The following is a 26,642-nucleotide window of genomic DNA, read 5'->3' as shown; positions in this document are numbered from 1 at the left end:
CTGCTCCAAGAAGTTTAGAGTGTAGAGCCCTATTAATCATCCAGCATAATGTTTTTGTAAAAAATCTGCAAAGACTGTTTGCTAATATTTTTTTCATGATACAAATTGGAAGAAATATTAGATTGGCTGTGTATTTTGAAATCTTTCCTCAAATATATTTCACCTAGATTAAAATGAAATCTTTGAGTAAACGTGCAAGCAGATTATTCTGGAGTGGTATCAAGGAGAATTGTGTGAAACATTTGTGTGAGACAGAGCCTGAGTGGATAGTTCAGGATGTTACTAATGGAAAATAGTCAAGATCATTGCTTCTTATGTACCTGTGGTAAATGCGATTGAAAATACTTTCTGAGTGCTCAGTGAGGTTTTTTGGAAGAAAATATTGATCTCATCTCTTAAACTGGGATTCATCTCACCTAACTTCAAATTTCTCAGTTAGATGTCTAGGTCTAAGTTATTTGCTGTAGATTTCCTATATGGTGAAATAGATGATTTATGTGACCTATTTTGTTTTCTTCACTGATTATGAAGGGAGGCCAGGATGCATAGATTAGATGTCTTAACTTTCAGATACCTAAATTAGGAACAGAGTAATCCTGTCCCTAATGGACATTTCAAAGTCATAGGTCACCCTATGAGAACAGAAGCATCATAGATCACGTGCAGTTAATGACAGTCTTAATGGAAAATATAAAGGTGAGGCCACAGTGAATGTGGAGACTGAACTCTGCTCTGCTTTAGTGGACATGTTGCACCAAACCTATTGGAGAAGTGGTGCTGGACTCATGCTTTTCAAACTCTGCCAACTGTGGGTATAAGTCAGAAACCTTACAAGCAGTAATTCTGTCCTAACCATTTCACTTGGCCATTGGGGAAGGATAAGGAAAGCCTTAGAAATGCTCTGTATTCAGTCGCTTGAGGTTCCGAAGGACAACTGAAAATGATGGTCTGTCAGTCACTTCAAAACATTCCTGGAAGACCCGGTTGTAGGAGATGGGATGATGGTGCAAAGTGAGAGAGCTGTCTTCACAGGAATCCTCAGGTTGGCGGATCTGCTGTATCACCCAAGTGTCAGAAAGCAAAGTAGAACAGGCCTGATGGTCACATCCTTCTTTAAGTGTTTCCCCAATAAATTTTGGGAGAAAAAGGTAATCACATTTTTTCAAAGAAATTCCATATGAACTCTGCAGACTGTAGTAACTAGATGTGTGACAGTGATCTGGTGTCCACATTTAATAATTTAGTTATGGGTTTAAACTGTTACATTAGGGCTACTTTTTTGCCATGATTAAAGAATCTTTGTTTCACTGAACCCAGTATTAATGTACTCCATATTCTGTTTCTTTAGAAGAGTAACAGATGTTCACAGTTTGGTGCAATTTTCAGATGAGCAGTGCTGTTTATAATAAATTTTCCTGAGACCACCCAACCCATTTCACTTGTAACTTGAACTATGTCCAAGTGTTGATCTCAGGAGATGTAAAAGAGATGTAATAATTCTGTGCCCCACCCAGTTCAAAAGACATGACTTAATATAGATGGAATTTAAATATCTATACTTCCAATCAACATAGAAAGTCAAAGTTTTATCTCATATGCCGTGAAAAATGGAGGTGGAAATAGCAACATTCTTGCTTTCATTCATCAAGTGTTCATAGGATCTGAAGATGTATTTTGATAAGGACTGAATAAAATAAAACTATAAAACAAACAGGTGAAAAAGCACAACACATGATGTAAAAACAAAGAAACTGAAATGTATTGTGGAAAATGCAGTTTATTAAACACAGGGAAAAAAATCAGAAATGCAGTATTAAATATAGCTTGGGTTGAGGTGTAGGGATGTGACACAATGTGTCATGTCTTGTTAGAAACAGCTGCAATAAATTTTGTGCTGCATTAACCAAAACATAGTGTGATTTTGATATGTCTCTATCCTGGACATTATATTTAGTGTCAAGCATTTAACAGCAAAAATTTTGTTGATAGGGTTTAGGGATGTTAGAAAGCAAGTATTGAGGAACATTGGGTGATAGAAAATGAAATTTTAATTCATGCCTCTGCATTTATAAGAAGTCCTAGAGACTCAATCATATCAGTTTCATCAAGGTATGGAACAACTCCCAAAGGAAAAAAGTTCTGAATGGTTGGAGACCATGAAAATTAAACACACAGTTCTGAATTGACAGTAATTGAGGTGCTGGAGTGTGTCCAGAGAAGGGCAACAAAGCTGGTGAGGGGTCTGGAGCACAAGTCTTATGAGGAGCAGCTGAGGGAACTGGGGTTGTTCAGCCTGGAGAAGAGGAGGCTGAGGGAAGACCTCATCGCTCTCTACAACTGCCTGAAAGGGGGTTGTGGTGAGGAGGGTCTTGGTCTCTTCTCCCAAGTAACCAGCGATAGGACAAGAGGAAATGACCTGAAGTTGTGCCAGGGGAGGTGTAGATTGGATATTAGGAAAAATTTCTTTACCGAGAGGGTGGTCAAGCATTGGAACAGGCTGCCCAGGGAGGTGGTGGAGTCGCCATCTCTGGAAGTGTTCAAAAAACATGTGGATGTGGCCCTTCAAGACATGGTTTAGGGAACATGGTGGCGCTGGATTGATGGTTGGACTTGATGACCTTGAAGGTCCTTTCCAACCTTAGTGATTCTGTGATTCTGTAATTGGTACTGAATGAAACAGATTTTTTTTCTTTCCTGACATGTATTGTACTTCATACTTAACCTTTAGTGCTGTGTTACTTTGAGATTATAAACTGAGAAATTGGGAGGTTGTTATGGCAACCATCATGTGCACATTGTCTATATGAACATTATGATTGTGGTAATGTGACGTTGTGGTATTGAGTCTTGCTGTTTGGCAGGTATGTATTTTAAAATACAGGTTAATAGATGAATGTGGAAATAGTTATAAATGGCATGAAGATCAATGATCTGATTTTTTTTTTTTCAAGAGAATTGCTCTACTGCATGACGCAAGTAATTTCTTTAAATTTCTTGAAAGCACCGTCGCTGAGGGTGCTGAGCTGCATTTTTCTATATGGTTTTTAGGCACAGTGCATACTCCGTCCTGTCCTCTGGCAGCAATTGTTCTCCAGTCAGAACACAAGGATTTTCATAATTGTGTGCAGTTGTGTTAGAACAGCCAATGTGTGAATACGCAGATTGACGGGATGCTGTGATCCCCCAGCTCTCAGTGGCTTTTGTGTTTGCTTAACTGCTTGCCAGCAATGAAGATGCTATTTCAGCATCTTCCTTTCAGCTGGAGCCAGAAATACCAAATGGAAAGGAAACAGTGCTGCTGTGAAGACTGCTGAAAGAGATTTTTTTAAAGATAAACATAAATAAATTCATTAATCTTTGTACCTCCCTATTATCTTTTTTTTCCCCTCTTTCAGCTAGCAACTAAGGGCAAATTACTCTTCAGTAATTCTTGTGTGTTGGTTGTTAATGAAATTCCAGACTTTCTCATTTGGAAATGAAAAAATACTTTGTCACTGCCTTGGTTACATATGCCATTGTAGATATTAGTCTATCTGCTTTTTCTAATCTTATAGTATTCTTGACCTGAATATGTCCCTGACTTTTGAAGAGTGACCAGTGTTGCTCTCCAACAAAAGGCTTATGCTTTTAAGCCTGAACTTAAAATCTTCTCTATAAAACTTTTTATTTAGTTTTAAAATAATCTTCTGAGGAAATCAGTTACTTGCTTGTGTTTTTTTCTTTCTGTTTTTCTTTATAAAAATAAGAGAAATGTTGAAACTTCTATTAGAAAACATATGGGTTGTAACCTTCATTCCTTCCCTAGCTCTGTTTCCCAGGAAACGAATCAGAGCAGCATAAAAAGGATCTAAAGCTCCTAGATCTGGTGCAGAAAAAACTGTCTTTTAAGGCAATGACTGCTAAGGACCTCTTACAAAGCTGTGGTGTGAGAGTTTTTTGGGAGTGGAGTCCGGGTAAAAGGGGAGCGTTTTGGTGGGTCTGCAGTATGCAGACCTGGAGGAATTGTTATCTGAGCAATTCTGCAACCTTAATACAGCCTTCCCGAGGAACTGTGAGTAAATTTAGACAAGCCATTCCCATGGGGACCACAAATAGTTCCTGGGGATGTGAGACTGCTTGTGATCAAGTGGCTGCAAAGGTGCCTCGAAAGTCCCTGGACTTCTGCCACCCGGGCTGTGGGCAGATGCGGTTGCCACCTGCACAGGTGTACAGCTGTAACCGTGCCGCATGGCAGGTGCGTGCATGCTACCTCTGCTGGTGCTGCTTTTTGAGGGGAAGAAGAAGAGCTTATAAACCCCTTAGACCAGTATATCCTCGCCTGCCTTATAGGTCCTGCTGTGCCATTATTTGTTCGTGGAAAAACATTTGACTTCAGAGCACTGGGTTTATGAAATAAAAGCAAAGTTTTCAAGTATTGCGTTTTTGTCAGTTGTTTGTAATGATAAAGCTTCCTGATGTTACTAGTAAACCACAGTGTCACATTGTGGTACTGCAGCTGTTATTAAAATTGGACTAATGCTGTCTTCCTATGGGTAGGGAGATTAGATTAGCACGTGCACCAATTTGGCAAAAACCTCACATTAACTATACTTACTTTTGCTCTTGCTTTCTCTGGAAAGTTCATATAGCCTGGCCATGACTGTATATCGTTTAATTTGCTACCTTCTTTAAGGCCTTTTTTGTCTCCCCTTAAAAGTAGGGCTTCTGTATGTCTCCTTTATGTGATTTTAACTTTGTGTGCTGCTGATAATGAATTTGAACTAGAGGTGGTTGAATTCAGAACGAATTTCAACTAGAAATGTCTGTAAAAGAAATTTATCAAAAAAAGAAGTTTTACTGATTTTTTCAAAAAATACCAAAAGCAAAGCATACTATTCTGTTGCATCTCATTCAGCCTGATTGGCAGCATTTTATTTTACAAAATTGACCTCAAGGATTTTAACTTTAAGTTGGTTGAAAATCCAAAAATGAAACTCTCGAAACTGTGTGGCACACTGAAACTATTCTTGATAACAAGTGATAATTTTTGCAAAACTTTTTTTCCCCTGAAAAAAATACTGAGTGAATTTCTTCAAAAATAGCTGGGTCCTCTGTGTGAGTGACAGATGTAAGCACATTTTGCCTGTGTTTCTAAAGACTGTTCCAAAAAAAAATATGCTCACAGGTGTGTGGTCGAGTGATGAGTGCTTCTGTACTCCTGTTGTGAAAGGGACAAATATGTTACTCAACACGTGTCATATTAAGAAATAGCAAGCAAGGGAACTTCATGTATTTTGAAAAGAAAGATGCAATTTTTTCTAGTTCAGTAAAGCCTGGAGCTTGATCCTAGCTTAATTACAACCAGGAGATGATAGAAGCCACAGGAACAAGTCAGAGTGTGGTTTTGTCATATACCAGTACTAATGAGCATTAGAAAACATTGGTAACCAACACTGTGAAAAGTCCAAACAAACTTGTTTATACTTTTATTTTTTACAGTTATATCAAATTTCAAAGTTTTGTCTTTCTTCTTTCAGAATGATCAATCTATGCAAGATATGCAGATAATGGGAGGAGATGATCTTTCAAAGCTGACTGGGAAGGTTTGTTAATTTTAAATTTAAGAAAGAAAGTACATCCACTAAAAACATGTCGGAAAAGATGTGTAATTTTGCACATGGACTATCAGATACTAATTTATTAAATGTATTAAACTCTATTAAATTGCTGTAATGCGATTGCTTTCAGATTGCAGATGTCCAAAAAGGTCAGAAGGTAGCCTCTCCCTCCTAGTGTAGGGATTTCCCTGTAGTTATACACATACATTCAGTGAGATTGTGGGCAAAATTTGTGCTGGAATGCTTCCCCTGAGCTTGTTTATGACTTGGAGCCTTGTTTTTTCTGCCTTTAATGGGTGCATGCAAGCAAACTGCACATTGTGTATCCCTGTTGAATTCAGCATATGAGGAGTTTAATACAATTTTGCCTACTGCACAAAGTTCAGTTGTGGAACCTTTCACTTGGATAATCAAATGGTTTTTTTGTATTTCAACATCAGGCTGGCTATATGACTGAATTTGCTTTGCACTATGCTTGAACATTGTGGTAATGAGAGAGAGTGGTTTGAGTCAGTGAAAAGGCTATTTTCATCCAAGCATGGTAATACAAAGCAGTACTTTGAAGAGGAAGGAAGGCTGATTTCATTAGGCTAATGGTCTATGTGGAAAATGGTCAGAAATAGATTCTATACTTATGCATTAAGGCAACATAGTACTTATTATTTGTACTGTACGTGCAGTTACTCTTTTATTAGCTGGTACTAAATAATACCATTTTCTTCAAAGCACTCAAGTAGTAGCACTAGCAAATTCATTTGTTTTGTTGTACTATAGCAGACAAGAAAAAGAAGAAAAACACTTAGCTTTAAATATGTCATTAATATTAAATAGGTTTTGATGCAACTAGAACTTAAATGAAAACAATGCTGTTACAGTCAGAATATTTTAGTGATACGTGTCCTTAGTTGGACTTCTAAATACTCCTGCTGGGTGTTTCTTTCCAAATTATCACTAGAGTGTTAATCATGTTCTTGGGAAATACTCATTCATTTGCTACTTTCTAATTTTCAAACACTGGAGCTACCTGTTTTCCTGTGATGATTTTGCATATGTTTCTCTGCCTCACAGGCAGAACTGGCAGTGCACCTATTCAACTTACCTAACATTTCTCTTTCCTAGGTAGTCCAAACGCTTTTTAAGCTTCCAGGCCCAGCTCCCCTTCCCATCTTACAGTCCCAAATTTTCTTGCTGAATGGTTTCAGTTATTAATGTCTTTTCCAGATACAATCTTTCTAGTATCATTTAAATTCATTGGGCCAAAACATTATTTTCTTTCACAGGGCTTTTGTGTATTTGTGTGTGTCCACATGTATATGAGAGAGAAGGAAAATTTCACCCCAAGTAGTTCTGTTCTTTCAAAAAATGAAGTAAATGGTTTTCTTATACTGAAAATCCAGTTGACCTTTTTCTTTTTGGGATGGCCCTCCTGTTCCCAAACATGGAACAGGACATAAAATTTGTCTGTTGGGAGGCTAGGAGGTATTTGGGGAGACTGAACAGCAATATGGTTTAAGATTGCAGGGTAAGGAGGCCGGGATCTTGGGTAGGTATGAAGGGGCTGGTTTGGGAACGAAGGCAGTTGCTGATCAGGAACGGAGCCCAGTGCTGGAAGCCGGGTGTGGAGAGGCTGAAGCAGAGCAGGAAGGGAGGGCTGGGACTCCCAGGGGAGCAGACTTGCTGAAAGGGCAGGTTTGGCAGTTGTTTGTATGTGTGGTTGTCAGTGACACAGCTGATGTATGAATAATTAAATAGCATTTTTCACTATTATATGTAAGAATGGGGTTTCCTTAAGACTTACTTTACTGATTGAAAAGCTGACATGCAAAGCTTGAGCTCGGATGTTCGTACTTGCACATCTAAAGTTGGGTATATGAAGGAGTGGCCGTATGTCCATGAATGCCAACTCCTCCGTCTGTTGTTGACTTAAGCAATTAGTGCAAGTATTCAGCACATTTTACTAATCAGCCATTTGCAGGCTGATTCAGAGCCTCCTACAGTCAATGCAAATCTTTCCTTGAAGTGTTTTTTAGTACCTTAGTTTAGCTGCTGGCTTTTAAATCTGCTGGCTTTAGTAACCATTCTAAGTCACTGAGTGAATTAGTGGAAGACTTACTGATAGAATTCAACTTCCCTGCTTTTAAGTGAGTTGGATGCTGCTTCTGCCTGCTTGGAGTACTTATTAAGAAAAGATTGTAATTATATTGAAAAATTAATATGCCAGGTTAAGTCCCATTAATTTAATCATCATGGAAGGTGTTTTCAAAAGTGTTGGCATGGGTTCGGAATGTAAGTTCCATTAAGTTTCTTTAAAATTCAAAACTATCAATAACATAAACAGTTTTGAAACCTGCAGACAAAAGATTCTGAGATTTTGATCTCAGAGTGCTCTTCTTCAAGCAATATCTAGAACCTCGGCTAGCCTGTAATCTCAGTGAACAACTGAATCATTTCCGTGCATTACTTATTACTGGCAAAAAAGATTACTGAGTATATTCATGAACATGGTGTTCTATAACAATTTTTTTTTTCTGAGAAAGCCTAAAGAGAGCAACAAATTTTAAAAGCTAATTAAAAAGAGGCTGTTAAAGATAATAGCTCTTCAGAAGGAAGAATATCTCCTCTGTACTTCTGAACAATATGCTTTTGTTTATAAAAATACTAGAAATATGGGAAAAATGTATAATGACCCCAACCATGAAAAAGAGAAATATTCTGAGAGAGGAGAGTTAGCATACAGACCCAAACTGTTACCTGAAGAAAAGCATCCACAATTTGAAATTCTTCTGTGAAGAAGGTCACAGAGGCAAGAATGCACATTTCCATGGCATGAATCATTAATAAAGGTACTTGAAGAATGAGTCCTGATATAGCTTAAGACTCCAATGCTTTGTAACTATTCATTTCTATGCAGAAAAAAATGTAATTTTGAAATCTCTCCTTTAATGATGTAAGTGGTGAACATAAAATTTCTCAGTAGCGGATTTCATAGTTAAGTAGCTGCTTAGTTTTCCATTACTTTAAAGCTGAAATGCTCATTTGGGTGAAAATTATCATTAATGTTTGTAAAGAGTAACAGATTTTAAAAACAGGGAGATAATTAATAACTGTCCAGAAAACTAGAGACACTGTTTCAAAGCAAGATGGTTATGAAAATTTTTGTAGATGAGGTGAAACAACAAATAATACAACCCTGTTTAGTATTAATACTGTAATCATACTGCATAATATTGTAAAAATTCATAACATATTTTAAAGTATTGGTGGCATTTAAACAAGGTAAATTTTAAAACATCTAGAAACTTTGGTAGATTCAGCTGTATCAGAGTTGTGAGTTATCACTGCCATTTACCTCTTATGCTCTCTTATATACCTCTGTGTATCTTTTGTCCCAAAACATATATTTTTGTCTAAGAGCTGGTTATATAGTCCAAAGTTGCTACTGACAGAAATCATTCTGCATATCACTCCACCTGTAGTACATGCTGTAATCTTTCAAAAAAGCTCCTATACGACTTTGACTTGTCTCCTTGCAAATGAGACAAGTTAGACAAAATAATAAACTTAGGGTTTATGTCATTTCACACTTAAATACTTATTACAGTTGTATTTGATGTCAAAATTAGATCCATATATTTTTGTCATTATCACTATTTCTACATAACATAGAATGTGAACAAAATGAATCATTCTTATTTGTTCGGTTAATAAGAACTTATAATTAAAACAAAATAGTTATGTAGTTAGTATGATACAATTATGGAGCCAGTGAATTTCTGATATTCTGACACGACTGTAATATGGATCAGTGCTTATGTTCTTTATGCAGGACTATTCCCCTTGTTCATATTAAGTACATCTTGTTGACAGCCAGTGGTTTTGGCATTTTTGGAGAAGTGTAGAAGGTGATAAATACTGATCAAGAAAAAAAGAAAGTGAATGTCTTATATGCTCTCTGTACCCCACTGTGTTAGTTTGAGCACTCCATCACTACTGTGGTGCTCCCCACACCAAAACGACTGATCAGCTCATATCAAAAAGAGGTTTCACTCAGAGGACGATATCCACTATGCAGCACTCCTCACTTCCTTCTGGCAGGATTTGTGCTATAAAATCTCCAAACTTCCTTTACATGTCTCACCTAAATCAATTTATCCACTGTGTACCATTTTCTTGCCCCACTTGTCATATGGGAATATGTTCCAGGAACATTCTTACGCTTTTCCTGTCTTCTCTTATTTTACTAAACCATTTTCCCTGCATGTCATAGGTTCTAACAACAGTCTGAGAGCTGTTTCTCTAGCATTCCCCTAAATATGTTAGCATTTCAGTATTTAATAAACCATACACATGGCAGCTGTGTAACACAAAGTTTTATTCTCTAGATTTAAAATACTTATTATCCTCTCCACCATTCCAAGTTTGTTTCCCAGGATTCTGTTGGTTCGATACTTACTGTTTTTTTCTCCTTCAGTATTCACTGCCTTGACTAATGTGTTTTCTCCCCTTATATGCATTCCTTCCTGGAATAGAGCCCATGGATTTGCAGAAAAAAAAAGGGCATTCTCTTTAGAACATTATGTACATGAGAAGACTATTTATATGACAGTAAAGGTATACAAAATCCACTAGATGCTTCTGCAGTAGTCATGTCCCCCACTCATCTCTACATCTTACTGTATTCCTATCAGATGTGCAGCCTTGCTTTTTCATCTTTTCAAAGGTTGTTTTTATGTGTCTTGGAGCATTCCACATCTTCAGTACCTCTACTTAACTGCCATCTTTAGTCACTTTTGTTGTTCTGTGTTTTTTTCTTAATTAGATTTTGTACCATCTGCTCTTCTCACAGTTGCCATCTTTAACTGCTTTTTCCACAGTGAAAGACACTATTTTTTTTCTTCCCTAAAGTCAATCACCTTTGTTTGCACTTCCTTCTTAGGTAATCTGTTGTGGTGTTGATCGTTATTTTCTTTTTTTGTTGTTGTTCTGGAGGAAAGAAAGTACAAAGAAAACTTTCTAGCCTTCCTATCCCATTTTTCACATGGGCTCTGCTCACCCACTCCCTGTCTGCTTCTACATCATATGTGTTCATAGTTCTGTTGATTTCGCCTGTGTCCAGAAAATCCTTTTCCAATTCCAGATGATCAGAAAATTGTACTTTTTCCTTCAAGTAAGAGAATGGAGACAGTGATCCATTCCTGCATTACCTTTAGATTGATTATGGCAATTTGCTCTACTTCTTATGCACAGCATGCTGTAAAGATGGCTGCAAGCAGAACACGTGCATGTACAGCATTCAACACAATGCTCTCTAAGAACAAAACATCAGTGAAAGTGTATCATCATGCCCTCCATTATGTCCCCCAGTCTGTTAACTCTTGGAGATACTGAACTAGTTTTACAGACTTGAAGTAGCTGGAGTCTGTATATGTAGACTCTTAATGCACTAACCAAGTTGCTCCCATCACCAGCTGACACTGACCAAATTGAGTGTCTGAAAAAACCACATTTTTGAGGTATATCTGTTCTTTCAGGAATGCTAGAAACTGTGGATCAGCCCAGCAGAAAAGATTAAGATCAGATCTTCATGACCTTTTCTAGAACCCTGTAGAAAGCTCTTGCTTAGATGTCTAATCTCAAAAGTCTTTCATACTATTTTCTAACATCTTGATGAAGTGTTAGTATATATGGTTTTCATTCCTTTGCGTACCATAAAACGATTTCACTTCTAACAGCAGTCCTTGTAGCTCCCTTTGGACCTCTTCATTGAAACTTGATGCGTTATTGTTTAACCTTTGTTTGCTGATGATTCTTCAGCCTTGTGGCATTGCTTCTTCAAGCCTAGCTTAAGTTGTCATAAAATGTCTTGTTTAACCAATAGTACCTGAGGTCCCCCAAATACAATGCTAAGAAAGCACGCACTGCAGGTGTGATGAGTAAGCTGATAATCTGTTAACAATTAAGTTTGAAGAATCACATCAACTTAGGTATTTCTGATGACATGGAGTACCCATGAAAAGAAGGTGTCTTTAGAAATGATGTAACAAAAAATGCAGACTTCTGAATGGAAATTGCACTAAAGGGAATGCAAGTACTCTATTTTGTAGCCTCCCCCCCCCCCAAAAAAAGAGAGATAGGTAAAAAGCAGCTGTATCTTTTTTTTTTAATCTTTTGTATTTTTTATGAATACGCCTTCATCCATGGAACTGGATGTATAAAAGAACTCACCTTTTCCAGCAACTGTGTATTCATGCATACTATATAAGCTGGTATAACTACCAATATGTTACATGTATCCCCAAATAGCTTAAGAAAAGTTCTGTCCGAGAAGGAAGGAGGAGGGAACTAAGGACACCAACGGGGACTCGAAGATAAAAGTATTTCCATCATTCCCAATTTCTGTGTATTTTCTCCACTTGTAACACCACCATTACCACTATACTAAATAGTATGAAAGGTCTGTCTAGGCTTGTATCATGTCTTCAGCAGCAGACATCTGGAATTTTGTTAGGGAAAGGGTACATGAAACACAACAAGAACAGACTTCCAAAATCCAAGTTACATCTGGGCTATCATTTTGAGTACATCCAGTGCTAGAAAACTGCTACACCTCAGTGTCATCTCTTTGTAACTCCAGTTACACCTCTAGTCCCACAAGATCCTATCATAAGGAGTTTTGTATTTTAAGTAGCATATGAAAAAGTTCTTCTTTGAAGCTTGCTACCTGTTTACCTTCAATGAGCTTTACAAGACTTGGGTAAATCTGCCCTTTTGAATTGCTTCCTTAATAATTTCTGCAAATCTTGCCACATTAAAGTTGGGGGGGGGGGTGTGTTGTGGTTTTTTTTAGTACAGTTATTTGGTCTGATCACAATCAGAGATTTGTTTAGAGATTCCTGTATTTTAAGGCCCAAAAGCATTATGTTCTTATCTGAACTTCTGGGTAATTAGATTGAAGGGTCCCAAATGATAGTTTCTGCAGTGTGCCTACAGTTTCTCTTTTGAGCTACCAACTATTTTGATTTAAAGACTTGATGGAGAAGCCTCCATACTTCAGGCATGTTTTACCAACAGTCGACTGTCATCACTGCTAAAATGGTGAACCTGATTTTCTCTTCTGAATTTGGATAGCTTTTTGCCTTTTGCTCTTGCCTTTTTTAATACCTTTGCCTTCCAGATTGAGCAGCTTGCTATTATCAAATTTATATTGCCATATGGTTGCATATTTGCCTATCATCCAGTCATTACTTAAGCTTCTTTTAGATAAACTAATACATTGGGAGCCTGCTGTAAAGTACTGGCATACTGTAGGATGTAAATAAGACAAGGTTTGAAGGTAGAATTAATAACAGGAGATTAATACTAGGGAACTGATATAGTTGGAAGAAACAAAATTTCAAGCCTGCAGCCCTTCTGTTGGTCTGGACAGAATCAGCAAAATTCAAGCCAAGTACAGATTGGGAGAAACTCTTAATTTTAACCTAATGTGGTAGTCAGACAATTTGGGAGAAAAGAAGTGACTGCCCTACATGATTAGCTTCCCTGTGACCAAAGGGGCAGATAAAAATGTTAAGAATTCCTCTGAGCTAAAATAAGAGAGCAAATTATCAGCTGTGGAACACTGATAAATGAGTTAGAGGTCAGCTGCAGTAGAAGATTATAATGTGCTGTAAAACCAGTATTTTATTGAGTCCATGATTTCTAGTGCATACAGCAGTTCTGAATTTTTGTTCCCAGGCTCAGCTGTTGAAGGTATGTTGTGGTCTTTTTGAGGTTGTGAGCGGAAAGGTCAAAGTTCTTTTGTGAAAAATGTTCTCCCACTGGGAACTGGGCTGTTAATTAAATAAAAGCTATTACTTCCTGCTACAAACCTTACTTCGCTGTAAGGTGTTTTTTCCAGGTCTCAAATCATTCTTCCTTTTTCAGTCTTAAGTTCTGGGCTTTTTAATGCCTTTTTTAAAAAATGTGTGTGCATGTTTTTCTACTGATCTTACGCTGAAACATTTAAGGAGAAAATACCCTCTTTGTGTACCTACCTGATTTTCTTGCTGTACATGCAAGGGCTGTGTTTTTCCTCTTAGCTGTAGTATTGCATTAAGTATGGTTGTTTATTTCATTACTTAAGGAGAGTTTCTGCTTTCCAGGAAATATTCCCCCTTTCTAAATTTGCAACTTAGCATTTTACCTTGTTACAATTTCACATTTTATGTGAATTCAAAGACAGCCTTTCCCTCAAACTCTTATTAAGGTGTAATTTCAAAGTACTGCTATTTCATAGCAATTTTTCCTTTGAAATCAATCTTCTAAAAGGAACATAAAATGAAAATCTGGAAAAAATTGTTATTCTTTTCCAGGAAGGTGAAAAATAGTTTCCATAGCACTTACTGCCGTCAGGCAGGAGGCATACATGATCTCATTACTCTGCTTGGTCTTGTTAGCTGACATTGTTCCGTTTATTACTGACCTGTGGGAAAGTACACAATAGAAATGTATTGATTCGGTGCCGGAGTATTTTTCAGCTTATTACAAGTCAGGATTTTTTGTACATGTATTATAATAACAACGTACTTTCTTGCCATGTATAAGCTCATGCGTTTTTGAAACGCAGTTTTTGAAACTACAGATTTTAAATTTTGACAGGTTTCCAGTCCATTATTAAAATTTTTAAAACTCATGGAGGCATTGAAATTTATTATAAAAGTGAAAATATGTCTTTTTAACATGAGAGACAAATTCACATGGAATGGAGTGATTAAAAATTATTTCTTTTTCATTTTACATAGTACTAATTTTGTCAGAAACCTCCTGCTTTTTCCAGATGCCCCAAGACATACTGCTATGAACCATTTCTACTACTGTCTAAAAAAAAGATATGAGAGCACAAATTTTATGTTTGTGTAGACCCAGTTCAAACCACAAATATTATTTCTGCTCAGTGCAAATGTCCATGTTCAGTGTCATAAGTTTTATGCACCCTGATCACTCAAAACTGGAGAGCCTTAAACTTCACAGCACCCGTTTGCATTTAAAAACACGGTTAGAGTACGATTTTAGGGCCAGTGCTCTTTAATGTTTTTATAAATGATCTGGACGTAGGAATTGACTGTACATTAAGTTTGTCAAGGACACTAAACCAGGAGGAGCTGTGGACTCCCTCGAGGGTAGGGAGGCTTTACAGAGAGATCTGGATAGATTAGAGAGCTAGGCAATCACCAACCATATGAAATTTAAAAAGAGCAAGTGCTGGATTCTCCACCTGCGACAGCGTAGTCCTGGTTGTATGTACAAACAGGGGGATGAGAGCCTGGAGAGCAGCCCTGTGGAAAGAGATCTGGGGGTTTGGGTTGATGGCAAGTTGAATATGAGTCAACAGTGTGCCCTGGCAGCCAGAAGTCCCCCATGTCCTGGAGTGCATCAAGCACAGCATAGCTAGCTGGTCGAGGGAGGAGGTTGTCCCACTCTACATTTCACTGGTAGAAGTGAAGTGGTACTTCACTTGGTGAAGTACTTGGTGCGTACTGTGTGCAGTTTTGGGTGTCTCAATATAAGAAGGGCATCAAACTACTAGATCACTACACTACTATGTCCAGAGGGTGGTGACCATGATGGTGAAAGGTCTTGAGGGCAAGAGTTACAAGGAAAGACTGATGTCACTTGGTTTGTTCAGCTTGGAGAAGAGAAGGCTGAGGGATGACCTCATCACAGTCTACAACTTCCTCAAGGAGGGCAGTGGATGGGGGAGGTGCTGATCTTCTTCTCTCTGGTGACCAGCAACAGGACACAAGGAAATGCAGTGAAGCTGCATCAGGGGAAGTTCAGATCAGACATTAGGAAAAGGTCTGATATTCTTCACTGAGAGGGTGGTTCATCACTGGAACACGCTCTCCAGGGAAGTGATCATGGCACCAAGCCTGTCAGAATTCAAGTTGCGTCTGGATGATGCTTAGTCCTATGATTTCATTTTAGGTAGTCCTGCAAGGAGCAGGGAGTTGGACTCGATGATCCCTATGGGTCCCTTTCAACTCAAGATGAGAGATCCTATGATTCTATATTGCACCAGCCTACTTCCTGCCAGCTACCTGGTAGAAACAGCTGTAAACACAGGATGAATTAGTCTCGTCCATATCTGTCAGCTTCCAACCATCCTTCTGATCCATCAGCAATGAAAGCTGCTGATTCTCTTGCAATGACTTAGTAGAAGGGTGTTTCAGTCTCTGAGAGTTGAGCCACCACCTCTTTATTTGGACTACATAAGAAATCTTTCCAGGACATATTTTTAAAAAATACTGCTCTCTGTGTATCATTGTAAGATATATTAGCACTGTTATTAAATTTCTGGATGTATTTCACAGATTGTATTGGTGATGATGGCTCTACTCAGAAATTAAGCCGTCTTCAGTCTAGTCAACATGTCAGTAAATATTCCTATTTCCTGTTCTCCAAGCTCCAAAAGTAGACAGAAGATATCAAATGCATGCCAGAAGGCCAGATTACTTTTCTTTTCATGTGGTTTCCTCCTCTGCAGTTGTCTCAGATATATCTGAAAGGACAAAACGGTCTCGAGCTATGTGGTACAGGAGCTTCAAACATATATACTTGAAAAAAGATCTTTTGTTCAGTGTCTGTTAGCTTCCTGTTGTTTGTCCAGCTATCAGTTACTGCTGTGGCACCACAAGCAGTTTCACCAGTCTCCTCCCCACCAGCTCACAGGTGGATTTCATGGTGAAGCTGAATAAGGTCTTTCACGTAACTGTGACCTTCTGCAAGATATGCTGGATGCAGCCGGCTGTGCATTTAGGATGATGGTGACATTACTGATAATTTATCAGTTTGTTGTATCCATCGCATACTTCTTTCATCTTCTTCTATCCATCTGCTCAAGGATAAGCTGATCTATTTCAACCAGTTTTAGTTACACATCACCACTGTCTGGACTTGGATACTGTATATCAAAACATTTCTTGGCAGTTTGTTCCTCTACCACTCTGCTATGCCATCCCTTTTCTGCAACCCTTCTAGCAGTAGCCTGCTTCAGCAGGAGAAAGGTAGGAGACGGGCAACGATACAGTCAGTTTCCCAGCACCTCATGTGGTTTTGTAGGAGATGGTTTCTGGTAGCAGAGGATGGCAAACCGTTTTGAATGCCTTCAGTCATAAGCAAAAATTAAGTATGATGACTTTAGTCACAGTAACCCTGCCTAATCAGAACAGGGATTAATGTATCACTCTCAATGATCAGGATGCCTGTTTATTTATATATACAAAATGTTTTCATGTCTAAATATTTTATAGTGGCTTTCCCACTACAAAGTCCTTACATACAGTATTTCTCCGTAGCACAGAAAATCCTCATCAATGTTTTGGAAATAATGAGAATGTGCGTAATGCAAAACAGAATCTATGTTTCCTGACCTAGACAACTGCCTGATTAAAGAGACTTTCAAAGGAACAAATCTCCCAATGCATATAATTTGCAACTGTTGGACTCCGTGACTCTGAGGAGAAGAGGCAAGAATAACAGAATGCTGGTCAGGCAATTTCAGGGTTGACCAATATACTTCCTTCTCAAGTTAGTCAATAAATATGAGATCTTACACTTCAGCTGAAGTCATGCGCAGGTGACTGTCACTCTTGTGGCCAGACAAACCCTTCAGGCATGTCTGGATCCATGTTAATCTTCTTTCCTTCATATGAGTCATTTGTGATAAGGAAATGTAGACAAGATTAAATTTCTGTTAGATGGATGTATAACTGGTTGGAAAGCTGTTCTCAAGGAGCAGTTAATTATGCTTCACTGTCAGACTGGATGCATTAAAGCATATTCTCCAGGGACTATACAATATTTAATTCATGATTTCAAAGATGGAATTAGCATTTAATGCTAGTGATACTACCTGGAAAAATACTACAAGATAGTATTATGATCTTATGAAATTATTTAAGAATTTGGTTCAAAGAATGACATGTAATGACAATAAAGACGAATACTAACTTCTGTGTTTACATGGAAGTAATCTTTTGCTTAAATACAAGTGAGGAAGGACTGACTAAGCAACAGTTCTGAACTGGAGACAATAGGTGTATCACCAGTTGCACATGAGACAACAGTGTACCTTTATAAAAGGTGTAACTGTTGTACTGGAATATATAGAAAGGAAGATTATTTGTGAAACATACAAAGTGGGTCTTTTATTCTTCTCAATGCTGGAAAAGGCTTCTCTCTGGTTTGGGGCACCACAACTGGAGAAGGATTCTGACCAACCAGACAGGTTCCAAGAGGACTAAAACAATGATCAGAAAACTAGAAAATATAACTTGTGAGAAAATGTTGAATAAATAGGGTTGTTTAATCTGAATAAGAGGAAACTGAGAAAATACACCTGTCTTCAAATATAGAAGAAGTTAAAAAGAGAAGAAAACAAAGCTTTTTCTATGTCCACTGCAAACAAGTTCAGGTCAAATAGCAACAGAAGTTTTCTAACTGTATTTTTGCTCTTAGATAATGAGGCACTGAGACACATTGCCTGGGGAAGTTCTGAAGTCCTCATCATGTTCAAGAACAGGTAAATCAGGTATCTGTGAGGGATAGTTTTAAGTTGATTCTTCAGGCCAACAGGATAGTCTTGATGACCTTTCATGGTCTCCTCAGCCCCATTTTCTATTAATGTCTATGATTCTTTCCTCACAAGTTAATAATTAAGGTCTGCTCTTCCCTATTGGTTTAATCCTGATTCCATGGGCATGGAGGCTTCTGTTCTGTCTAATTTTATGACTTCCACTTGGGAGTAAGCAAGAGAATCCCTTATTGCTGCTCGTGATAGGATAGCTGTCGCAGCTGTGGTAGCAAAGAAACATATTTGTCTATCAACGAAATGTCCCAGGACTATGCTTTTCTCTCAGTCTGTCACAGCCCTGTGTGCACTAAGAGGCCATGACCTGTGTCACTTGGGGCCCCTGCCCACACCTGTGGGCTTTGAACCAGCTCAGCCCTGGGCTTCTAGTCCATGACTGAGCTATGCTGTATGGATACCAATCGTCAGCGCAGCTACAGCCATACCTGTACATTACTACAGATGTTGGTCCAGACCCTAACTCACAGACTGACTTCCCAGTTTAACCTTGGACCTGTCTTACCGCTATGGACCTTCCTGGAGATCAGTGGGCTGTGTTTGATCATGGTTACTCTCACTGGACCTCAGATCTGCCTCATCACCATGAACTCACCTGATGATACGCACTCGTGGTTGAACAAGTCTCAGGTCTGCCCGCTTGCCTTGCTGGGGCACTGTGGGGCTGGGGCCTGGCTGGCGAGGCCCCTGTGCTGCCAGCTGTGTTACTGCACTCTGCTCATGGCTACCCTCCACTCAGGGAGCAACCAACCTTTGCTGCACCGTGCCACAGTCTGCTAATGCAGGACTTTGCAGCTTTCTGCCATGTCAGTTTTGGTATGTCCCATCTCATGCCATAGCTGCTGGATAGGTCTTGTCACTAGAAGAACTGTGCTTTTCCTTTACGAGGAAGGTTCTTGTCAAAAGTATGAAGAGCAGCAAGACATGCACAAAACTGGCAGAATGAGTCAGGATGTGAGGCTGATGCCGGGTCAGCCTCTCCTATCAGGTGCCACTCGCAGTCATCCTGGACTGTTTGCTGGTACTAAAGGAGTTAATTTCCATCTTTAGTTCTGGTGAGGTTCTTTCCTTGTCAACTCTTCTGCTTTCTCTCTATATGATGTGTGTGTGTGTGTACACACACATAAATATTTATATATACTACCAGCTGTGCGAGTTCCCCAGGGGATGGTTAAACCATTACTCCTGCACATAATCTTCAGGTATCCACTGACTAAACTGAGTAATTTGCTTATGCCTCAGACCCAGGTGTCCTGGGCTAGTCTTTGGAAGTGTTTTTCCTAGTTATGACTTCATCCAGGAAGCCAGATGAGAGCCAAACCCTTTTTGGATCCAAATGGCTTCCTTCAAGAAAATTTGTCCCTGCACACCTGTCATAAGCTTCTCCTGAACATGGTTTGATCTCTTCATCTTATCTAGAGGACAGACTAGAGGCAGGGCGTCTTTGGACTTTTGTTGTGAAGAGGCCTTTGACTTTTTACCTCCACTGGAATTGGTCTTCCAGATCCAGAGTTGTTTGTGTCAGCAGTCAAGAGGTTGAAAGTCAGGAGTGCCAAGCAGGATAACCACCAGTGAAACCTGTTATGAAGACCAAAAAGGAGCCACCCTCCAAGATTAATACACATTCCATCGGAGCTCAGTCTATATTAGTGGCTTTCTGAGTGATATCTCCATTGCTGACATCTGCTGAACTACTACCAGGAGTTCCCTCCACACCTTTACCAAGTGTTTTGCCATTTTAGAAGCATCCAGGTATAATCCAATGTGTGGTAACATGTTTCTGCAGTGGTTGATGCATGAAGCATGCTATGTCTCCCTACCAAACACTGTGATTGTTAGGAGGAACTGCAGTATGAATATAAATATGGATAATCTATATTAATAATTTATGTTTTGAAGATTAAAAAATATTTACATAGCAGTTAATGAAATTGTCAAAGGTGTGTTTATGAGCACACACCCTTCACACACTCCTCCTCCATGGTGTAGGACTCTCAACCTTGGGATTCTGTGATGGAAAAGGAAGTTAGACAGTCTCCATCTTATGTATGTAGCAAAGCCAACAAGCCTGATAGAAAGGAAGTGGAATGTAAGCTAGTCTGGTGAATACTGACTGGGTATGAAACTGTCTGTCTCAAGGTTTTGTGGGACATACAGTGTGCATATGCATGTAAGATGTATACATAGATAGATACAGGTATTTGTGAAATAACTTTCCTCTCGCTATTGCAGATTTTACCTCAGAAAGTAGATCTTAATGCAAGGTTATAAGAATCCATCCTTTTGAACATACATATGATGATGCCCACTAATGAATAGATTTTTATTTCTTCTAATAAGGACATTACTTCTTATTATTGCTTTTAATAGAAGAACAGAAGTCACCTTAGATACTGTGATTCCTGGAACAGTGATGAACCATTTCAGCAAAAAGATCAGCCTGTGTGATCGGGCTGTCAGAATGCTTGACATCACTGCTCTTGACTGGACCACTCCCCTTCTCTTCAAGTAATACTACTGATTTCAGCAGCAATATTTGAAGGGAAGGAGGGTGCTTCACAGTATGAGAATGGGTGATACAGCTTGGCTTGTAATCCTTTACTGTGAGGTTTCTGGTGGGCGGGGGCTCCCAGGAAGGAAGGCTATTCATTTCAGAGTAAGGCTATTATTGCTGTAGTCTCATATCAACATTGGAAATAGTATTTTAGCCAACTATAGGGTGCACTGTAGTACATGGCTAGACACACTGGAATGAAATGAAGCTCAACTCATTTGGATTTCTTCCATCTAATTTTATTTTTCGACGCTACATCTGTTCTTACACATGAGGGTAATCTAGACAGAGCCGAATAAAGTTGTAGCCCCTGACTGCAGGGCTTGCTTTTATGGCTGGCTCTTTTTCAGGGCACAAAAATGAAACGGGAACCTCCTTGTGTCCTACCATGGTGTTTGTATGCACATGGACCTATCTATCATCATTTCACATTTTCAAACGTGTTTCTTTTAGGTTGTGAATATTGTGTAATTGTATTCCTTTCTGTTTGTTTCTTTCAGAATGTTCTAATTGTGGAGGTAAGTTGGGTGCTTATGTCATATTGTACTTAGATAAAGTCACATAGTCAAGTCGTGATTGTGTGTCCAGTTTCTAAAATCCATGTGTGTTTACATTTCTTTAGCTGGGAGGTGGTGAAGAGGGGGAGGGGTTGATTTGCTTAATGACCTCTCAGTCTTTTTGCAACTGCATGATGGATCAAACTACATTGCTGCTGCTCTAATTGTACTCTGCCTTGTGATACCCGGGAGTCTTTGTTTCGGCGTCATTTGATTTGTTCTTTCTACGGTTTCATCAGCTCCTGTTCTGCAAGTTGTTTTGTTCCTTGGAGGGCAATGCGTCAACTGCAGTGATGCCCTACGCTTCTCAGTTGCATGACTTTGAAAAAGTAGCACAGCCCTGCACATGCTTTACAACTTCAGGGTTGTTCACATGCTGGTTGAGAATGTCAGTCATCTCTGAAGTCCTCTGTGACTCCTGCTCGTTAGCACTGAATCCTGCCGTGTCCCCTGGGGGGGCCCATCACAGATATGTGGCTGATGTAAATCAGCAGTGTTCAGTTGTAGAGAGAAAGAATTTGTAGCCTCACTGGTGCTGCAAGTTCTCTCTTAATTAATACACGTGGTTCTCTTTTAAAATGTTGGAAAAGCAACTGGGATGGTTGGAGAGCACGTCGGGATCTGACTGGCATTTCAGGCCCAGTCTGCTTGTGTGGGAAGTAAGCTGGACAGTGTAATGAAGGAAAAGTATAAATGTTGGAATGTCTTCCCTTAGCAAAGGAGGGCAAAAAAGTCATCAGCCACAGAGGTGGCTGGATATCTGAATATCTGCTAGGAGCTCCATATTTGCTGATGCTAACTGCTGTAGCAGAAGTGAAAAATGTCTGCGGCAAATTTTATTAACAACTGCTAGATAGCTGTGGAGCAGAGACAAGGTGTTGCTAATGAAAGATCCACACCCACGAGAGTAAAGGATCAGCAGCTGATCTCCATGTCATGGTCAGTTTTGTAGCCTGGTATCTACTGATCTTATTCAGATCAGGTTGAGTACAGCAGCTCTGGGGAATACTCGTTTGTACTGGACTAATAAAACAACAAATAGGGCAGATATAGCCCTGACATGCACAGATGTTGACATCCTGTGTTCTTGAGCATGATATGAAAAGTCTCATCCCTGCGTCCTTGCAGTGCCCAGTAACGTCATCTCCAGTCCACTGTTACATCCCAAGTACTAGAAACGTAGCTGTTTTCAGAAGGAAGTGGACAGTCCTTTAACTGATTATTTTATGAGTAGAAAGTGCTTGATTCAAAGAGTGTGAACTCAGTTATAACCTTTTTTGGATGTGGCTTACAATACACTGGGAAAAATACATAATTTCCACAAAATAAGAAGGTGGAACTCCTCAGTTATTGTCCAGATTTCCTCTTTTCAGCTTTCCTTTGTTTTTTACTTACTCTATTTTTCATGTTTTGTAAGGATATTGTTGGAACTGGAAGGACTATGAAGGTTCTGCTTAATAATATAGAAAAATACAAGCCAAAAATGATTAAAGTGGCAAGGTGAGTAAAATGATCACAAAACTTAGTAATTAATTAGTCTAGCCCAACATATATTCCAGTGGAGGCTCTCATTCCGAGATCCTGCTTTAATTCAGTGCTTCAGTATCGCATGGGGAGCTCTGCAGAGGAGCTGCCTGAGTCACTAAGAGGGTGGAGGAAAGGAGAGGAAATGCTTTTGTATTGTTCTGCAGTGGTAATGACCCTTCAGCCATTTCAAGACTGGCAGTGATGGACTTCGAAGGGGAACACAGCCATCTCTTCCCTGCCATTAGGATGTTGTCGAGAGGAGAAGCAGAATGAGAACAGTGATTCACATGGCTCGGGAGTTTTTTTCATAAAGTGAATAGTTTTTATGCATGTATTCAGGTAAATATCTAGATTTACATGGGGTTTATTTTGTTTTTAATTACAGTTTGTTGGTGAAAAGAACATCTCGGCCTGATGGGTACAGACCAGATTGTAAGTGTTGTGAAAATCTGTACTTGACAGCACAAGAAGTTACCAATATTCTACCACTTGCCTTTCATATCATTCTGTGAACTTCTAGAAGCATTGTAAAATATCAGTTGTCAGTGGGCCTATGGGATGCAATGGAAGGATTTGTATAATTGTAGTTTGGAAAGCCTAGCCTCCTTATAATCTGATGTTTTCTGCAGAGTACTAACTTTATAAGGGAGTTACAAAAGGGTTTAATTTTATCCATGAAAGGTGAGTGTTTTATCTTCTGTCTCTGACAAACTATATGGAAGAGGAAGTCCATTTCTTCCTTTTCCTTCCTCATTGCATCTCTTTGGAGGAGCTGCAGGATTCCATCTGAACATGAAAGGTGTTTTTCACAAGTTTTACATTTTTATAACAGAACAACATTTTTTATTATTTTTTGAAAAGTATTATTGTTTAAAGGGTGAACAATATTATAATTAAATCCAACTCCCCAAAAAGCAAAAGATAAATTGAGCTTGTTAAACTTCCTCCTGCTGCTCTGTTTGTGCCAGACTAGCACCACTTCTCTCTGAATTACCGGTACTTGTAATGGGCTATGATGAAGCTGTAAATGGAACTATACCAAGCTATTGTCATTTTAAACTTATTAGAATAAATGATGTAATATCAGGTATGTGGCTAACTACTGAAAAGAATAGATCCATCTAGAAGAGATCAACCAGTATTTGCTACTGAAGAAGGCTCTGGTCAGCTGAGCTGGGGTGGGGGGTAAAAGGCGAGTAGGCGGGTGAGTACCAGGAGGCAGCATGAGGAGTCTTGATTTGGGATGTGGGAGAGAGGGAGACTCTATGAAGCAAAAGTTACTCAGTGTTGGGCATGGCCCTGTGGTTTTAGCCCAATAATCTGAACTGTGACACAAAGATTTTGTTGTACAACTTTCTATAACAGTGGTATTTTTAACATTTAGAAATTAATCCAGTAAATTAAAGTATATATTTGACTGGGTTCACTAATGTTAAAAATATAAAAATACAATAAATTACCCAAATTTATGATTCCAAAGTGTCTAATACCCACAATTTTTGACAATTGAATAAATTCCTTACTTGAATACCTTTAAAATTTTTTATGCTGTCCTATTTTTGTGTCCGTAAGGTTGTGTTTTTCTCTAGTTACTTAGTGAACAATATGGAAAGAGTCTAACTGTGCTGATACTGCACAAAACTTCACACTCAAAAAGATACATGCCTATGCTTAGCCTGAAGTGTGTGAGTTGTATGATTCAGCTACACTGTGTGCATTTACTTTGTTAAGCATGTTCATGAGTCTTCATAAGGTTGGGGCTTTAATTTAAGAAGCATTTGACATGTTCTGGTAGCATAAGATGCAAAATAGTTTTTGCTACTCTCAGAAGAAAATATATAAAAATCTGAAAGTTACTTCTGAATTAAAATTACACTTTTTTTTCATCATTAGTGTGATACTGGAGAGTTGTCATCACACACATGCACTCATGGAGCTTCCAAATGTAGGCAGAATTTTTTAGCTCTGATTTTGGCTTCCTTCCACAATGTGTCTGTTGTGCCAGTTATAATTGTACACAACTCTCCTACTCTTCACTGACTATTCACATGCCTGTCACAAATAGTCTATGAGCAGGAACTGACTACAGGGCTAATGCTGACATTGATGTCTCAGAGTCAAAAGTAACATACCCTGAACTGACTATGTATATCTACAGATTGCTTGTCAGAGGACCAACATGTGAATGTAAGAGCTATATAATAACCATCTATCTTGTATTGATGGTGCTCTTTATTTGTCTCAATACAGATTACGGATTTGAAATTCCAGATTTATTTGTGGTAGGTTATGCCTTAGACTACAATGAGCACTTCAGAGATCTAAACGTAAGTGTCTTTAAAAAACATTTTAAAAATCACTGTTTTACTTTTTCAGGATGTCTTAAAGACCCTATATTTTCCCTTCTCACTGGGGCCTTAATGTCATGGTTGGGATCCTTTCAGTGAGTGTAGAACTCCCTGCAAAACCTCAAGTAATCCAAAGGAGTAACTGCTCAGCACTGAGCACTTCCTTCCCATCTCTTCCCCCTGAGAGCAGAAATCATAGCCTCTGCTACGCTTATGTCTTCCATGAGCCAAGGACTTTACACGTCCATCATTTCCAGTACATCCAGAGGCAGCAGTAAAAAGTGAAACACAGCTACAGTTCAGACAGCTTTGGACTTTTATTGCTATGTTGCCTGCCCCTTTTCTCAGTGAGATAATGATGGAAAAAAAAGTGGAAGCCTTGCCTTTGCTTCATGTGGTACTCCCAGGGGTGGACCTCAAAGCTGAGAACTGCAAGTGGAAAAACTTGCTGTAGCTAGAAAGTGAAATCAGAATTCAATTCCAGGTCTCTGAAAAGGAAAGGGTAATTACAAGTTCACTAGATTGGTCAAGCGCAAGTATTTCTGAACAAGTCATTAATAATTAATAATGTAATCAACAACACTGCTGCAATCTGCTATATTTTTTTCAGCACATATGTGTTATCAATGATCATGGCAAAGCAAAATACAGAGTCTGAAGCAGCAACATCCTCACCTGAAGATTTGTAAGCTCAGTGAAGTGGAAATTTGACTACACTCCTTCAAGCGTCTCCCAGAAGAGCAGTTCAACTGACTTGTGCTTCTTTCAACTCAGTATAATAAGGGGTTTACTCTAGAGATACTGATTAATATTTACAGAAGTGAGAGCTCTTATCTAAAATGTGAAGTAGAGGGCTTTTAAAGTTATTACCTTTTTTAAGTATTAAAAATACCACATAAGATGCCTCTTGACTAATAATTTGTCTGCCTCAGGTCTCACTGTGAATGCATCTTTTCGCTCAATCCATCATTCTACCCATTGCAATTCATGTGCTTGTATTGCATGTACTCCACCTCATGTACTGTGTTGCATGAGGTCATTCAAAAGTGACAATCTGTGCATGAAGATTATTTTACAGAATTTTATTGACTTCAGCATCCCTTTAGTCTTGGTTGGATATGCTGCTGTCAAATTGAAAGCATTATTTTTATTTAATTCCACAATTCAAAAGTTTCAGCTGAAGCTGTGCATTGCATGACAGTACGTTTCTAGCAGTCCATTACTGCCTGTTGCGAACAGAAGTTTTAACTCTCAGAATGTGCTGAATTAGAGTGCAAAATGAACCTTTGCAAGACACGGTTGATCTGAAATTGGAAGATGTCATGGTTTTCGTATGTCACATAGCCATAGATCTAACCTGTTTAATGTTCTAAATTTTAATGAAGAGAAATCGATGCCAGGCAGGTTTCAATTTCTGTATGGTATCCTTCTGTA

The 26,642-nt window shown here is 38.8% G+C and overlaps 1 protein-coding gene across 1 annotated transcript in view; it reads left to right on the top strand.

Moving 5' to 3' along the window:
- The window catches only part of PRTFDC1 (phosphoribosyl transferase domain containing 1), a gene marked incomplete at its 3' end in the record, with an annotated part of 46,810 nt that extends 20,944 nt beyond the window's left edge, over positions 1 to 25,866 (top strand). The window contains exons 4-9 of the mRNA XM_082014722.1: positions 5,517 to 5,582; positions 21,277 to 21,294; positions 22,751 to 22,833; positions 23,246 to 23,292; positions 25,111 to 25,187; positions 25,819 to 25,866. Coding sequence (XP_081870848.1) covers positions 5,517 to 5,582; positions 21,277 to 21,294; positions 22,751 to 22,833; positions 23,246 to 23,292; positions 25,111 to 25,187; positions 25,819 to 25,866 — 339 coding nt within the window. The remainder of the gene's footprint in view (positions 1 to 5,516; positions 5,583 to 21,276; positions 21,295 to 22,750; positions 22,834 to 23,245; positions 23,293 to 25,110; positions 25,188 to 25,818) is intronic.
- Between the last annotated feature and the right edge of the window lie 776 nt (positions 25,867 to 26,642).

Source organism: Phaethon aethereus (assembly GCF_964289735.1).
Source record: "Phaethon aethereus genome assembly, chromosome: 2".
NCBI lineage: Eukaryota > Metazoa > Chordata > Aves > Phaethontiformes > Phaethontidae > Phaethon > Phaethon aethereus.
This window is presented reverse-complemented; position numbering and strand designations above follow the sequence as displayed.